The 18,072-nt window shown below is 37.9% G+C and overlaps 1 protein-coding gene across 2 annotated transcripts in view; it reads left to right on the forward strand.

The window, feature by feature from the left end:
• Positions 1-17,678, forward strand: part of RFWD3 (ring finger and WD repeat domain 3) — a 34,128-nt gene extending 16,450 nt beyond the window's left edge. The window contains exons 5-13 of one of the 2 annotated variants that reach the window (XM_031458080.2): positions 724-912; positions 1,012-1,103; positions 5,087-5,201; positions 5,708-5,936; positions 8,730-8,880; positions 10,189-10,365; positions 12,276-12,490; positions 13,736-13,947; positions 15,280-17,678. In XM_031458080.2, coding sequence (XP_031313940.2) covers positions 724-912; positions 1,012-1,103; positions 5,087-5,201; positions 5,708-5,936; positions 8,730-8,880; positions 10,189-10,365; positions 12,276-12,490; positions 13,736-13,947; positions 15,280-15,423 — 1,524 coding nt within the window. In that variant the 3' untranslated portion in view covers positions 15,424-17,678. Of the gene's footprint in view, positions 1-720; positions 913-1,011; positions 1,104-5,086; positions 5,202-5,707; positions 5,937-8,729; positions 8,881-10,188; positions 10,366-12,275; positions 12,491-13,735; positions 13,948-15,279 lie in introns of both variants that reach the window. The other variant, XM_031458079.2, reaches the window with a different exon arrangement.
• Positions 17,679-18,072: the final 394 nt, after the last annotated feature.

Genomic DNA, 18,072 nt, shown 5'->3' on the forward strand with positions numbered 1-18,072 from the left:
GTTGTTGTTTCCTGTTAAGGTCATGCTGCACTAAGCATCCTTGTACTATTGTCTTGGCAAGTATTTGTGGTTATGTTCATGGGATATATTTCTAGCAGAGAGATTGCTGTATCAAAGGAAGAATATGTATTTTAGTGTTGATAGATAATGCCAAATTGCCCTCTGGAAAGTTTGTGCCAGTTTCTACTTGCAGCAGCAGTACATAAGCATGCTAATTTCTCCCTTACCCTCAGTTGTGCTTGGTATCATCAGACATCAATTTATGCCATCTAATAGAGGGAAAAAGTGGTCTCCTACTTTAATTTTTATTTCTTTAATTATAAGCGAACACTTACCATTTGTATTTTTATATAAGCTGACTGTTTATATTCTTTTTTGTTTTCCTTGTATTTTTTTCTTTATTCACATGAGCCAGGTATTTTATAGCTACTTGAGTTGATTGTGAACCTAATTTTGAATGTATAACAAACCTAATATTCCATTTTGTTGATTATCTGTGGTTGGGTCACTTCTAGGTTTGTTTTGTGTTTGTATCTTCATAAAGATGGCTCCATTTCTTCATTTGAATGAAAAATAACAAGAATTTCATAAGCTCAAAGGGTAGTAATATTTTCATGTCTTTATGTAATACAGAAATGTAAATGTATTACATTTAACCAGTTTCCTTCAAGACTGATTTTGCATTTTCTCTAACTTGAATGTATTTTGGTTTCCATCCAGCAGTCTCCCAAGAAGTTTAACTCTCTTCTACCTTCTTCTACGGAGGAGGAAGAAGGGGACACTTGCACAATATGTTTGGAACAGTGGACCAATGCTGGAGATCACCGGCTCTCAGCATTGCGCTGTGGGCACCTCTTTGGGTATAAGTGCATTTCTAAATGGCTCAAAGGACAGGCACGAAAATGTCCCCAGGTAAAGACTATAGTTAAGAACTGTCCATGTGTACAGTCAACACGTTAAGTCAGGAGGATTCCTAGAACCACACTAATTGTGTCCTGTTGGGCTCCTTAGTGCAACAAGAAAGCCAAGCACAGTGACATCGTTGTCCTTTATGCCCGAACCCTGAGAGCTTTGGATACTAGTGAACAGGAGCTCATGAAAAGGTAGGTGGCAAGAGTCTGCCTAACTGGAATATTTCCTTTTGGTTCCTTGTAGGCACATCTGAAAAAGGAGGTATGAGTCACTTTTAGTGTGGTTCTGAGGCTTTCCTTGGGCTATGACTGAGGATCTCTGGGGATCATCGACAATCTGTCTCACAGTGTGATTTATGATACCTATCTGATCATCTGAAGGGTATCTTCATGGTTTGCTGAATATAGCATTAAAAATGATGGTCTGGAGTAACAAATAATTGTGACTTCAGCTTGCTCAATGAATGTAGGCTCCAGGACTTTTGCTCTAACCCCTGAGAAAGAATAGAATAGAATCCCAGAGAAAGAAGTCAATGCGCAGTAAAACAGAACGGAGAAGTGGAGGATGAAGGTCTCCTTTCCTGAAAGAGAGGGAGATGGAAGAAGAGCAGCAGGTGGTAGACTGTGCCACTTGTTCCTCTGTGTGCTTGGCACTTCTCATAAGCCTCTGCTTTTAGGGCCTGAGTGTTGTGTGCTGATTGGAAGAGGTAGCTCTGCAGGAGCACTTAGGTGTGTGAACTTGAGGTCAGCTTTAAGACTAAAGGTAGTATGACCTAGGGAGGCCAAGACCATGGCGTGTTAAGCCCTCCTGAATTCAAAAGTCATAGAGAAACTTTATAGCCATACAGTAATACCTCACACCTCGGCTGGGGCAATAGACCCAACCAGAAGGATATCCTGGATTTTTTGTAGCCTGTCCAGATTCTTCCCTAGGGGTTTTACGTTTCCTGCCTGCCTCTGCTACTAAATATTGTGAACACTGAATCCCGTCTTACTCTTTGTAGCCAATTCATGGCCATCTAGAACATTCTCCAAATCTCAGTCTCCTTGTCACTAGAGTAAGCTTAAAGATACTTTTTTTTTAATGAGGATTTTTGTTTCTTGTGTTGCTAAGCCCTCCTGTAGAAGTTCTCTACACAGAAGATTCATAACTGAAGCTTTGCACATGGAATATAATGCAAGAAATTATCGGGATTTTGGAAGCCCATGAACAGTTGCTAATAACAATACTTGTAAAATATGCTTTAAGAACATTAAAGATTAATTGGGAGAGGGCAGGGATGTGGGTTCTCTTGTGCATTACTGGTAAAAAAATGTACAAGCACAAACATTTAGAGAAGCCTTTGGCAATATGCTTCAGAAGCCTTAAAAGTAATTCTGCTTCAGGCATTTATTCTAAAGAAGCGACCTAGATGTGTTCAAAGATTTACTTAATCAGACTTTTCATTTAGTTAATAATCCTAGCTGAGAGGATTAATTGGTTGACTAACTCTGGCATATTCGTGTGATGGAATACTGTACATTTACTAAAGCTGATGTTAAAGGGCACATGATATGCTGTCATGTGAAAGCACATTGTTAGTATGATTATATTTTTGCAAACTAGACAAAGAAAATACTCCAGGTTAGTCACTGAGGAGTGGAATTACAGGTGGTTTTAGTTTTACTCCTTTTTTTTTTCATTCTCTCCAACAGATACTTATTTGTAGCTGTTAGAATGTCAGCTACATGGAGGGGGAAATTTTGTTGAAAAGGCATGGTTATTGCGTGATTGTATGTAAAAATGTGCTGACTTCTACAATCAATCAGTGTGCTCCCTAGCCTCTGGAGAGAAATTTCAAAATGCCAATAAATATAGACTGATAGAATGAAGACCCAGGCACTCAAACTTTATCAAATCTTCACATTTGCCATATTTGTTTCGAGCCTTTTAAAAAATGTATTCTTATAGACAGAATAGATGCTTCCTTGTGCACTAAGTTCTCAACTCCATCTATGAGGATCTATGTCTATAAATCACATACAGTGTGATTTAAAAAATTTTTACAGTTTAGGCAAATATTACTGGATTATAATTTTTCTTCTGTAGCTTGAGTTTTTGCTTAATACTCTTTTTAGGGCACATATCCTGGTTGGTACATGTAGCTCTAGTTGATTCATTTCAATTTCTATAGCGTATTCTAGTTTTCTAATTAGAATATACCTGTATGTATTTCATATTAGTGGACAGTTAGGTGGTTTCCAGTTTCTGTTAATATAAACCATGCTTCAGAGAGATAGGTGAGAGTTTCTTTAGGTCTAGAAATGGAATTGCTTTATCATAGAGTACATGTAATTTCAGCTTTACTAGATGTTGTCAAACTACTCTTCCAAGAGGCTATTCTAATTTATATTTTCATCAGCAGCAATGTAAGAGATTTCTCATTTTTTTATACCCTCACACACTTTATATTATCAGACTTAATTTTTGCTAGTTTTCATGGAGTGAAGTAGTATTTAATTTATATTTCCTCAATTGCTAATGAGGTTGAACGTACTCTTCTATAATTTGTGTTCACATCTTTTGCTCATTTATATTGAGCAAAATATTTTGTTGTTTCTTACTGAGTTATCATTCTTTGTTTTCCTTATACTGTTGGTTCTATACATTGCACATGTCATCTCCCAGTCTATGACTTGTCTTCTTAACTTGTTTGTGATATCTTTTGTTGAACACAAGTTTTTAATTTTAATGTAGTCATTTCTCAATCTCTCATTTTGTGTTTTTTTGTCTCTACTACTTCATGATCATAGAGACGTAATATCTTCTTTTAAAAGCCTTTAAAATTTTTGGTTTTTATACAAGTTTTTAATCTACCTAAATTTTAGTTTTATGGATAATCAATTGTATTAATTACTAAAAGGTATATTTCTGTATAAATTTCTATTGCTACCTCTATCCTAAATTAAGTTTCTATATTGTAAATGGACTACTCTTTTGTTCCATGGTGTGTTTGTTACTTCTTGTTCCAGTACTTCAGTTTATAATTTATTATGGCGTTAAAATACATTCTTGTTTTTCAAAATTGACTTTGCTATTCTTGGCACTTTGCTCTTTCATATTAGTTTTAAAATTAGTTTGCTAAGTTCCATGAAAACCTCTGAGATCTTGACTGAAATTGCATTAAACTTTCAGAGTAACTTGAGAAGTGCCATCTTCGAGATTTTTAGCCTTTCCAGCCATGAACATTATATAATATCCTTTCACTTATTCACTGTTTTCTTGTGTCTTTTACAAGTGTACTTTGCTTCATAAAGGTCTTACATACCATTTAACTCTATTTTTAGATTGCTATTGTTAGAATTGCTGTTATGAATGAATTTTTTTCTGTTACATTTACTGATCAGTTAACTGGTGTATATGGAACGCCATTGATGTAACTTTTTTGATCTTGATTCCAGCACCCTTGTTGAACTCTGATATATTAGTTTGTGGGTTCCATTGAATTTTCCATGAATATTAATAAGAGCAGCTTTATCCCTTCCTTTCCAATTTTCGTCTTTTTTTCTGTTCTCTCTCATTGGAATAGAAATCTCTTTTTTTGTATTTCATATTTCAGAGCATACAGATTTATGATTTTTATTCCTGGTAAATGTGTCCTTTCATTATATATTGTTCTCTTTATGTGTATTCATCCTTTTTAATTCTAATTGGTCTTTTTTTAACATTTGCCTGGTTTATACTTTCTATCTTTTTAACTTTAGCTATTTAATTTGAAAAACTGATGAACAACCAATACCTTATTTTCCTTTAATCCAATAGGTAACTTAAGTCTTTTAACAAGTCATTTTACTCTTTTATAATTTGGCTCTACCTCAAGCAGTGAGCTTGGCTCTAATCTCTCATTTTGCATTTTTTGCATTTTTAGTCCCCATTCCCAAGTAAGAGACAAATTCCTGGCCATCACTGCCTACTTCAACACTGAGACCCACCCCAGTAGGCTCATGAGTTCAGGCCTGCCTGCTACTTTTCTGTAGTATTTATGGACTTGAGAGATTTTTCTCTTGTTATATTTCATTCACTGTCATGACATATTTGCAGCATAGTATCACAGCATGAATTTACTGTGCCATGTTGATGAGAAGTCTTCTCTTGCCTTTCTGATCTCCACCTGTTACTGGCTTTCCCCCTCTAGTTCCTTACAGAAGGAGCAGATGCTAAGGAAGCAAGCTGAGTTAGAATCAGCACAGTGTCGGCTCCGACTTCAAGTACTCACTGATGAATGCACTAAGCTTCATAGTCGTGTCCAAGTAAGTTTGCCTTTTCTAATCCAAAGAACTTTTGGAGTAAGGATTGGGAAGACATCTAAATGTTACTTAGGTTCATCTCAGATATGAACAGGATTTACCAAGTTTTTCCGGAAGTAAACATAATCAACTCTTTCTGATTAGGGTTTACATATTTGCTTTATAATGAATTCTACTCCATTTCTGAATTTTTAAAAAATTGAACAGCTACCTGATAGTTCAGAACTTGTTTAAGTCCTTTTACTTCCTTGAATCAATAAAATGAGAGTTTTAGACAAAATAACCGTTAAGGACTTTCAACCCTAATACTCTGATTCTGTGCTCTCCCTATTTCAATTGCTTGTTGAAATATTGTGAAAACTACAGCAGTTCTTTAGGAATCATGTTCATATATAAAGGATAAGAAATATCTTTGTATTAGAAATATCTTTGTATTAGATCAAGGAATTGTGTATGAAGGAAATGCCAAATGAAAAAGCTTCATATTTACAAGCTCTTTTTCATTTTAGGACTTGCAAAAACTTATTGTGCAGCATCGGGATCAGATTTCACAGCAACCCAGGGGTTCCCAAGCACGTTCTCTAAGCTGCCTGCCCTCCAGCCAGAGCCAGCACAAGTACCATTTCCAGAAGACCTTCACAGTGTCTCAAACAGGAAACTGCCGAATCATGACATTCTGTGATGCCCTGAGCTGCCTGGTGGTATCACAGCCTTCTCCTCAGGCCTCCTTCCTTCCAGGTGAACAGTCCAGAGGCCTCAGCTTTCATGTTCATTATTGGACTTTATTTATTTCTCTCCTCCCTTTCTGGAGAATCCAGTACTCACTAGTAGATGAACACTGTCCAGAGCCTAGCACTGTCCACAAACAAAATCACCTTTTCCTAGTTGGTTTCCTGTTAATAAGATACTTTAGAGAGTTGCAAAGTTGTCTTTACCGTCTTCATTCTGTAAATTTGTTCACCAGAAGGACAGAAATACTGAACCATGATAAAGTGAGAGAAGATAAGGTACTTAGAAGTGTGGATTACTGGTATAGGCCAAGGTTAAGGACATCATTCCCTGTATGTCCTGCTCAAGCACAGATTCATTTTGGGCTAAAAATATTTGAAAAAACACTACCCCAAGTAGTATAAGTTAAAGCAAGATTTAATGCTTATTTTCAGTAGGGTTCAAATTGACAAATTCCAAATAAAAGAATTTGAGAACACATTAATTGTTTTATTAATACTATGCTAATCTACTCTTTTTTGTGTGCTTTTTAAGCTTAATTTTAGGTTTTCTTAATGCTGAAAACCAAATTTCCTCACGTTCCCAGTGTTGTAGATGTTTTTTCTTACTGTCTTCAGCGTATGATTTCTGCCAACTGTCAGGTCCCTTTGCTTTAGCCTGATTTCCTGTCTCCCCACTTAGCAGTTCCATTCAGATCCTTAAAAACTATGTCCCCCACACTTGGGTGTATACCAGATTGGTAGTGAAATCCCTAGATTATATCAATTTCTCTGTTCACTAATTTTAGCTATGAGTTGAGGCTATCCGGAGATTCCAATTGAGGGGAAAGTAAAAGAATTGTTTATAATGTTCCTATATCCCATTCAGATTTTTAATAAAAAGATTTATCATCAAATAAAACCTCCATAAAATAGGAAAATACTTATTTCTTCCAGTTATTTCCCATATTGGAGGTGATCTGTTCTTTTTCTCTTAATATATGTATTCTACTCTGCAAAGCTATAGGTCTTCCTGATAGACTGATGGTGCTAATTTCTACATGTTTCCTTTAGTGATTTACTATGCAAATACTCATGTTCCCTTGTTGATTTAAAGCCTATAGTTTCTGTGTTTATTTCTCTGGCTCTTCTAATTCTGTTTTAGGAGAAAACACAATAAACTTTCTCCCATTTGGTTCCCCAGCAAAACAGAGGTGTGATTCAAAGCTGTCTTGAATCTAGGATTTGACAAATTCTGTTACTGTATAACTCAGATAAAATAGATACTTGGTAAAAATAAATGTATTATCATACTGTGATAAGAGTAACAAATAAATTTAAAAGGACAAGTTTTTGGTTTTCTTTTCCACTGTTGAAATGATATACATTGATTAGGATACTTGATGTCATCTATTTTCATTCTATTTTAGACAACTGTAGCATATCTTGACCACCTGATACAGAAATTACTTATCTCCATTCTTTATTGTTCATTATCTCTTATACATCGTGAGTGTCTGTGGTTCACATGGAATAGTCTCTCTCTCTCTCTCTCTCTCTTGCTTTCTTTTTTTGAAGTATAGTCAGTTTACAATGTTGTGTCAATTTCTGGTGTACAGTATAATAATTTAGTCATACATATACATACATGTATTCCTTTTCATTTTCTTTTTCATTATAGGTTACTACAAGGTATTGAATATAGTTCCCTGTACTATACAGTATAAACTTGTTTATCTATTTTATATTTATTTTTATATTTATATTATTATAATATAAATACTATATATATTTATATTATTTATCTATTTTAGTAGCTGCAAATCTCAAACTCCCAGTTTATCCCTTTCCACCCTCTCCCCGCCCTGGTAACCATAAGTTTGTTTTCTGTGTCTATGAGTCTTTCTGTTTTATAAATAAGTTCATTTGTCTTTTTTTTTAGATTCCACATATAAGTAATATCATATATTTTTCTTTCTCTTTCTGGCTTATGTCACTTAGAATGATGATCCCCAGGTCCATCCATATTGCTGCAAATAGCATTTTATTCTTTTTTATGGCTGAGTAGTATTCCATTGTATAAGTATACCACAACTTCTTTATCCAATGATGGGTCAGTGGATGTTTAGGTTGTTTCCATGTCTTGGCTATTGTACATAGTGCTACTGTGAACATGGGGGTGTGTGTACCTTTTTGAATCCCTCTTGTAACAACTATTATTGAAGTATAATTGATGTACAATAAACTACACAGACTTAAGGTGGTGTACCACTTGATGAATTTTGATATATGCATACACTCCTGCAACCCATCACCAAAGTCAAGATAATGAACGTACCTATTAACCCTGAAGTTTTGCTCATGCCCTTTTGTAATGCATCATCCACCTGTTCTTCCCTCCTCTGCTCATCCCCAGGCAGCCACTGATCCAGTTTCTGTCACTGTAGATTAGTTCATATTTTTTAGAATTCTACATAAGTGGAATCATACAATGTGCTTCTTTTTATCTGGCTTTTTCCAACGTAAGTTTTTTAAGATTATCCATATTATTGTGTGTATCAGTAGTTCATTTTTTTTAACTGCTGGTTAGTATTCCCTTATGTTTATACACTGGTTTATCATTCATCTGTTGATGGACATTTGGGATGGGATATACTTTTTAAAATAAATTATAATCCCAGGGAATTTTTATTTTCTTAATTTGACTAGTTTCCTCCCAGAGACTTACATGGCAAGTAAGGTAAACAAAGGAGCTACTTGAATTGGTGGTTTGCTTTGGCCTAAATTGACTTTCAGTGATGTTTCACTCTTTTATCTTTGGCAGGCTTTGGTGTTAAGATGTTGAGTACCGCCAACATGAAAAGCAGTCAGTACATTCCCATGCATGGCAAACAGATACGTGGACTGGCTTTCAGCCGTCAATCCAAAGGCTTACTTCTCTCTGCTTCCCTAGACAACACTGTTAAATTGACCAGGTGAGTGCTTTGTGAGGAAGATAGGTTCTCAGTTGCCTAGTGTTGAATAGCGTGGAAATTAGTATTTGTGGTATGATGACCTTGGCTTTTGGGGAATGGGGTGGGAGGCGTCCAAGGCATTGTCTTCTGAGATCCAAGTTCATTGAATTTAAAACGTATTGCTTTTAAAAGTGGACACAGCTGGTTACAAAACAATGTGTGCTGTTCTATTTCTTTAAAATTAAGTTATGAAATGTAGATGAGACTAACCCCTAGAGTTGGTGAAATGACAGTATGAAAGGCACCCTGGTACCTGACACCATGGAATCACCATTTCGGCCTGGGACTGCTTTTCCTGCTCTGTTCCCTGGATCATTCTTCCTAACAAAAATGCTCACCAGGAACTCATTCCCCTGGGTGACATGATGACTTCTCTCATCAGTAACCCTCAGTTACTGCGTTTTATCTTTCATATGCTCTGCAAGTGCCATGAACCAGATCTGAGTATGCTCCATGCCTCTGTCTTTTAGAAAGTAGATCTGATCAGATGTCTTTTAGTTGGCTTCCTGTTTAATTTCTGCAGCTAAATTTGAGGGACATCATGATAACTCTATCAGGCCTGATGTACCCTTTGACTTTTCAAGAATGCTTTAGCTTAATGGTACATTGAGTTTTGGGGTAAAATTATGTTTTTGTTTTGTTTTCCTTTTTTTTTTTTTTGGTGGGGGGGAGGTATTTAGGTATATTCGTTGATTTATTCTTAGAGGAGATACTGGGGATTGAACCCAGGACCTCATGCATGCTAAGCATGCACTCTACCACTTGAGCTATATCCTCCCCCCAAAATTACGTTTTATATGTATCTATATGCTGTGATTTATCCTAGCAGTGTTGAAAAATAAGGGGAGAAAAGAAAGGTTAAATACCAAAGTATTATTAATAACTACCTCTGGGTGGTGGGTTGTAATTTATTTTTTATTTTTCTTATACATGTTTTCTAATTTTTCAACATTAAATATTGATTCCCTGTGTAATCAGTAGCTATGGAGAAGGTAACAGGATTAGGGAAGGGAATGTACTGTTTATGTGTCCCTTTAGCTTACTCTTTTACTTCCTTATAGCTCAAGAGGAAAACCTGTATCCCTAAAACAAATATTTTGGAATTCAAAGGAGTTTTCTGGGCAGTCCTAGGGGAAATTGAGAATCCAGATACTTTGGCTGTGTGGGCATGTACTTGAAGGATCATCTTTGAAATGATAATCTTTGTATCTTTGCTCTTTATTTGATTTTCTCAATGCATAGTTGTAAAAGTCTTTTGTAACTCCACAGCCTGGAGACAAATACTGTGGTCCAGACTTACAATGCTGGGCGTCCTGTCTGGAGCTGCTGCTGGTGTCTTGACGAAAACAATTACATCTATGCTGGACTGGTCAACGGTTCAATAATGGTGTACGACCTTCGAAACACTAGCTGTCATATCCAGGAGTTAGTACCTCAGAAAGCTAGGTAGGGAGCCACTCACTCTTTTCCTGTAGGTAGGAACTTTCTACTGGACTGTTACTATTCATCCTCTCTTTTGAAAGTGTTTTACAGTCGGTCAGAATTCCTCACAGAGGGCAGTTCTTTGAATCCACTGATATATTCTCATTTCAGAATCAGTAAGATTCTTTGAGTTTGTGTTGATGATATGATAGAAAGTTCTGGTACCAAGTATAACCAGATTCATAGAGTCACTCATCACCCAACATGGCAAAATGAAGTCAGATCTGTGTTCAGAACCCAGCTCAACTATTTACAAGCTGTGTAACCTTGGTCATGTTTCTTGGCCTGTTGTGAGCTTCATCTGTAAAATGTGGTTAGTGTAGTCTTGCTTTAATACCCACATGTCTAATACACAGGAGGAGATCAAGTAAAGAGTAGCCCAGTAAAAAGTGATTTGAAACTTCCCCAATCCATATCTTAGACCAACTTGGTCTAAGGACACCATATTACTGTGGTTTTTCACTTAAAATCCAGTTACAGAGTTGGGAGGTTTGTGAAGTTGGCCCAAGTTCTAAGGGTGGGTAGCCACCATCACCGCTTAGGCTTTTCACAATGTATTGGATGCCATTTGGGGATAATACTCTTTTGGAGACATAAAGTTTTCCTAAAGAGTGGAGTCTGTGACTTAGGCCAAAATGAGAAGTATTTTGAGTGAGAATTTCCATTTCCAATTTAAATATATATTAAAAGTGGAGCAGAGGAATCTAAACATAAAATATTACTACAGTAATAATTATTTACTGAAACCTAGGCTCAGCACTGTGGGTTTTTTTTTTCATATCGGGTGGAGTGGAATGATGCTTCAGTGGTATGGTCCATGGTCCTGAAGGTGAGTGATGTAAATTTATACAAATATGAACTCCAGGCAAACAAGCTAATTGCCACTGATGTAGATGGATCCACAGAAAGTAGACAATAAAATACAGCAAATAGCAAGGAAAGAATTTTTTATGTATTCATTTTTGTTTTAGTTTGCTTAGATTAGCTTCATTGTGACAGGGAAATGAAATAAAGCAAGCAAAGTGATCGCTTTGGCATTCTGAGCAGAAATGAACTCATAGGAACATAGTCTGTAGGCTAATATTTCTGAGAGAGTTCTTGGCATGCAGTCCAGGTCATATGCTTACAAAAAGATACTTAGAAAATCTCTAAAGAAACAATCCTGTTTCTGAATTAAAATGTAGTTGTTTTAGACTGTATTTTAATTGAAGAGGATCTGTCAACTAAAGCTTGGAAAATTTATTGTATTAGATGTGTAAGCTGTGTTTCCATACCGACTCATCTTGTGTATGTGGTTAACCCCATTTCCAGAAGCTTCACACCAGTCAGTCTTCCTTGTGATTGTGATCTTTTTTTTTTTAACATTTTTTATTGATTTATAATCATTTTACAGTGTTGTGTCAAATTCCAGTGTTCAGCACAATTTTTCAGTTATTCATGGACATATACACACTCATTGTCACATTTTTTTCTCTGTGAGTTATCATAAGATTTTGTGTATATTTCCCTGTGCTATACAGTGTAGTCTATTCTACAATTTTGAAATCCCAGTCTATCCCTTCCCACCCTCCACCCAGTCTTCCTTGTGATTGTGATCTTGTACTGTTAAATCTCCTAGCCCATTTTTTTTTCCTCATTGCTTTTAGAGCATGTGGTGCCTCTGAAACTGGATGCAGAATCTTATATATATGTATGCCCTTCTGTTTCTACAGAGTGGGTTGGTAGTTTTTATCAGATGTCAGCAAATAGTGATGCACAGAAGGTTTTTAACCTCTTCTGTAGAGGTAGGAATGTGCTCTAGGGCTCTTGGTAGTGGGGTCTGGAGCAGTCCAAGTATTGGAGGGTGAGGCATGCTTTCCTTTCTTTCCTTTCAGATGCCCACTGGTGTCCCTGTCATACATACCCAGAGCTGCCTCAGCAACGTTTCCATATGGTGGAGTGTTGGCTGGAACCTTGGAGAACGCTTCCTTCTGGGAGCTGAAAATGGGCTTTACTCATTGGCCTCATGTGCTGCCCATGGAGCCTGGAGGCTGCATAGACTTTCAGACAGAGAGCAGCACCCGGCACTGTCTTGTGACCTACAGGCCTGGTGAGTATTGGGATGTCCTCATGGGACAACGTCCTTTGGTTTATTTGGGAGCAGATTGGTAGAGGGGAGGAAAGGAGAGCTTGCCCTAGCCTTCAGGTGGTCCTGGTAGGCCCTTCACAGACTACAGCTCCTGCTCCTATAGTGAGGATGGTGGCCCCAAATTCTTCCATGGAGCCTACCTCTCTGCTCCTCTCTTGTGTGAACTGAGGCATACTTTGAAGTGAATTAGCCATCCTAGGAGCCCCTATGACTTAAGACAATAGTGGAATGAGGAGACCTGCTCTTCAGGCCATTGAGCTACTCTTAGATCAGTTTCATGTCTTTTCCTTGCCTCTCATTTCACTTAAAAGGAAGGCCCAGATAAAGGCAGCCATATATAGATTGGGCCCAGACTAGGGTGGTATCTACTGCTCCTTATTTGGGACCAACAAAAAGAGTAGATGGATATCCATGGTGGCCTAGCCAGCTGAACTTCTCACTGCCTCCAGAACTGGACTGCAACCTTTGATGACCAATTATGCTTAAATTTGCAGTTTTTTTCCTAGCTGACAGATATGACTCTAGATTCCTGATGAACTCTGCTGATGGTCAGGCAGATGTTCTGTCAGATAGTCATTAAAGTGCCCATACCTCTGCTAGTTGTGGGTAGAACTAATCATTTTAAGTTTTGTTTGAGCTAAGAAGCTGCCTCAGCAGACTCTTCTGACCCTTTTGGTTCTAAGTCACCTCCTAGGTCCTCTATCTCCAAAGATTTGCTGTGACTTGAAAGCTTGGGGGTCCCATTTTGTTCTCTAGTTTTTATTGTCTCCCAGCAGAACCACAGATATATGTTTCCCCTTCTGTTTTAGTATGCTTTCATTTTATAAATGTACAGTTCCAGGGGTTAATGGGATCCTCACTGGGGGAAGGAGAAAATCTTGTAGTCAGAACTCTTAGGAAAGATAAAATGTCAAGCAGGTCTGGGAGGGTAAAGTGATTTTCCTATAAAGGCTAACTCATTCTCAGAATTGTTTCCCTCATAGAGAAAAACCTATTGTAGATAAGTTGCTTTATTTTAACCAGGGTTCTGAATTTCATTTGTGCTGTATTATTTTGTTCTTGTTAAGTTTACTTTGTAGCTGTTCATGATAGTGTGATAAATTGTGGCGTCTCCACTTGAATAAGTTGTAAGCATCTGACGTTCAGGTACTTGGCTAATTTCTTTGGATCATCCCCATGGATCAACACTGATTTCTCTTCTCATAGATAAAAATCACACCACCTTACGAAGTGTGCTGATGGAAATGTCCTATAAGCTGGATGACGCTGGAGAGCCAGTCTGCTCCTGCCATCCTGTACAAACATTTCTTGGGGGACCTACTTGCAAGCTACTGACTAAAAGTGCCATTTTCCAGAACCCAGAGAATGATGGCAGCATCTTGGTGTGTACTGGGGATGAAGCATCAAATTCTGCCCTGGTGAGTGAGTCTGTCATTTTTTACACAGAAGTATGTAAAGCAAAAGGTCAAATTTGTGCTCCATAATTGAACATATTTTCATATGTACATATGTGTGGTTGCTTGGTTTATTTTTTACATGAGTCATACTTTACATACTGCTCTGTAGCTGAGGAATTTTACAGTGGAAGGGTCATTCTGTCACCACCTGAACATATTGATCAACCTTAGGATTACTGTAAGTGGATTAACCAGATGTAATTTGCCTCCTGGTATAAGGCAAAATGAAGCACACAGTGCCTTCTATGTGGTGTCCTTGAACCCATATAAAGTCCAATAAAGCCACACAGTCCATGTGAGCACTTGAAATGTGGTTAGTGCAAGTGAAGAACTGAATTTTTAAGTTTTTATTTAATTTTAATTTAAATATAAGGAGCTTTATGTGGCTAGTGGCCACCATATTGGATAGCACTACTCTAGAATCCAGTACTTTGATTTACTGGAATTGCATTGGGTACAGGAACATGTTAAGTAATAGCACAGAAAGCAAACAGAAATCTAGGTTGTGGATGTTCTGTAGGGACAACTGACCCTGCTTCTGCGAGTCAGTAGAAGAAGGAAAAAAAGGGAGGTTGGATCTGCTCTAGAGTAAAAGAGGCTTATTAAAATTTATGACTACCATGTATAATGTAGACCTTACTTTGATTCTGTTTCAGACAAACCAAACATAAAAAGAGAATATTGGAAAATTTTTATGTATTAGGTGTTATATAATACTGTGAAATTATTGTTCGTTTTGTTAGGCATGGCAACATTGAGGTATAAAAGTCTTTTTAGAGATGTTTAAGTATATAAGGGGGAAATGACATGATGTCAGCAAAGGAACAAATAAAATCAATAAAGCAGATATGGTAAAAGCTTAATAGTCTGGGTGATGGATGGCTCATTGTACTATTCTACTTTTTATTATTTAAATTTTTTTGCATTAAAAAATTTTTTTTAATGGAAGAGAAAGCAGCAATTAAACTTTCTGTGTTGTTGTTTTGTCTTGTTGGCCTTTCTGTCCCTAGAAGAGTGCTTGGCACATAGATTGAAGGGATAAATACTAAGCTTGATTTTCAGATCCACTTAAAGGTAGACTAATCGCTGATTACAGTAGGTGAGGCTATATCTGACCTATGTCAGGTGTGCTGGCTTTGTGCAACCTCATGAAGGTTAGGAACAACCTGTCCCATTTGCTCCCCAGTCAATACTGTCTTTGCAGGTCTTTCAAAGTTGTGTGATGATAAAGAATGCCAATCCCCCAGCTGAAATGAATGACTCCTGATCTTTATCTCTGCTTGTCTTTTTTAGCTGTGGGATGCTGGCAGTGGCTCATTGCTTCAGGATCTGCAGGCAGATCAGCCTGTCTTGGACATCTGCTCATTTGGGGTGAACCATAACAGCTACCTGGCTACTTTAACAGAGAAGATGGTCCACATCTATAGGTGGGAGTGACCGTGGTCATGAAACTTGTCAGGCATGCTGCTGGCTAATGTTAAATGTTGTTTGCTAGCACCTAGCAGCCCTGAGCAAGATCTGTGCTTATTGTCTGTGGCCTAGAATTTTTGGGATCATGATTCCTTTAGGTTAGTATGATTCTAGGACTTCAGGTCACCAAAACACTACAGATTGTGTATTTACAGTGTCCATCAAAAGAGTAAGTGACTAGTACTCCATCAAAACTATCCATTTCTTGAGTTTAAAAGCCTTTATGAATCTTTGTTGAGTCTGTATTTTTGATCAGACTTTCTGCTGGACCTCGGAGAGGATCCTCCCAGCGGTCATTTAGGATATGACCATGCACCAAGCATTTCCAGAGGAGGTGACACCCCACCAGAGTGCTCTTGTCACTTGAGCTGTATGACTTGGTAATGTTTATGACCCTGAGGGGACTAACCATCTTTTTGCTGCTTAGATGCAGCTTGGATGCAGAAGTCTTCAACTGAACACAAGAGGGTACTGTAAAACCTTGCAAAGGATTTGATCTATTTCTGACCTTGTGGGCTGATAACCTTTTAGTAACTTGGTCTCATCCCCACAGAAGTGTGTGGTAGAGCACATGTGGTCTCCTTTATGGTAGGAACAGTTGTATTCCAGGTGTGCAGTGCTGGGATATTGGCAAACCCAATAATGGAGGCAGGTGATCAGCTATAGACCCTTTCCTGATGCCAAGTGCTTTGAGTTTATCACATTGTGAGAGTCAAGAAAAGAGACCAGTTGTTTGAGCAGTGGGGAAGACTCATTTTTTTCTCTAGCCAGCTTAGGATCTCAGGATTTGTTTTATGTAAGCCAATGCTTTGAAGACTACTCTTTCCCTCTCACTAGGAAAAGATGAGCTATATGTCAAGCTCTTACTCAAGTCTATCCTAGCATCAAGAAATCAGGAGCAAGGGCTAACCAAGAGAGGCTTACAAAACTGCTTAGACTGCTGCTGAAAGCAAAAGAGCTTATCTCTTCCATTTTGAAAGAGTTTCTCTGAATAAAGCCTACCCCTTGGAGGGAGGGGCCATTCTTGAGCATGTTTAGAATTCCTGCATTAAAGCTTCCCCCATGTGAAACTGATGTTTGATTCCAAGGTCCTCTGATTTGCCTCCCTACCTAACTTTTTCTTAAAGTATTGTTAGTAAAATAGTTATTCTCAGGAAGACAGTGGTGGTTGGAAACCTGTGTGGATTGTAGGGAGACACCCACCAGCTTTCGTTCCAGCCCTGGATTGTCTAACATTGGGAGCTGTACTTTGCTCCAGTATAGGGTTCAGTTTATATCTGTTTACTTTGCCAAAGGCTGCTCTGCTATACTACTATTCACAACAGTGTATGCCTCAAGATGTGCTCCCTGTTCTTGGAAGCAGGATGGCTAACAGTGTGATTTTCTTAAATAATTATTGTAGAAATGTTATTTTTTTTTAAACAGTTCTGACCTGTCAACTCCTGAGCTCTTTCCAGCAATTCTCATCGGCAAGGGCTTATTGCAGTAGATTTCTCAGAGTTTCATGTTCTAGTTATGCTTTTTAAAGAATGGCCTCCTTCTATTTAAGGACATCTTTTAAAAAGCCATTTTCTAGGGCCTGGGAAAGAGCCTTCTTTTCTTAGAAGAGGTATTCCTTTTGATACATTGATGATTAAGAATGACTGCCCAGACCTAGAGCTTCAGTGGCAGAATGGGATTTGTATTAAAAAGCAGAACTTTCCTGGTTTTAGCTGATGATTACCGAGAGGATGCAGTGGTCAGGTCCTGATTGCCTTTGTCTTTTGCAGAGGCAGAACCCAGGGCAGGGCTAGGATTTGACACTCAGCTGATACTGATTAATTCCCCCAAGCATAGGAACCAAGGGACTAGTAGTACTACTAGGGAAGTTGGGTGAATCTCATGTCTTACCAATCCTTTCATTCCTCTAGTAAATTTAGATGTTTTAGAAACAAATTACTGTGACTGATTTCTCCAAAAGAAAAAAAGCTTCACCCATGCTCCACCTCCCCTCCACCTGGCAGGAGATTGTATCCGTAGACCCATGTTCCCTCACCCCTGTCTCTGAGGTTGTTTTCCCATTTGAAGGTTTGGAATTAAGCAGACTCAAAATACTTTCTTATTGTATGTATCCTGGAACCAGCTTTGAAAACCAGACAATGGGGTCTTTGTTAGTGCTGTTTGTTTTAATGTTTGTGTTTTACATTTTAATGTTAATATGAAAATAAAGAATTTACCATGTATACCAGTTTCTGGTATCTTTTGTCTGACTGCTAGAGGCAGAAACCTGTCTGCCTTTTGGGAGAGTATTGTAATCCCAGCCTGGTAGATTTCTTCATTTCGTGTAGTAGTAGGTTTGAATTACGCAGGATGGTCCTTGGATCTGAGGTAAACATCTTACTTAAATTGATGAGGTAGTTAAGGCTGTAGCTGGCAATTCTATTTTACTGTTGCTAGTAGGAAGTTCTGTGTTTGCCTGTTAAGAACTCCCCTACACTGGTCATTTGTCTGTCTATTCTCAGATCCAAGGGTCTAAATCCTGCAAACTACATTTCCCAGACACTCTTTGCCCGTTGGCTTCCTATTAGTTTCTTTGAATCCAGAAGACTGTAGTATGGGAGGAGGAGAGGACTTACC

This window comes from Camelus dromedarius, chromosome 9 (assembly GCF_036321535.1).
Source record: "Camelus dromedarius isolate mCamDro1 chromosome 9, mCamDro1.pat, whole genome shotgun sequence".
In the NCBI taxonomy this organism is placed as follows: Eukaryota; Metazoa; Chordata; class Mammalia; order Artiodactyla; family Camelidae; genus Camelus; species Camelus dromedarius.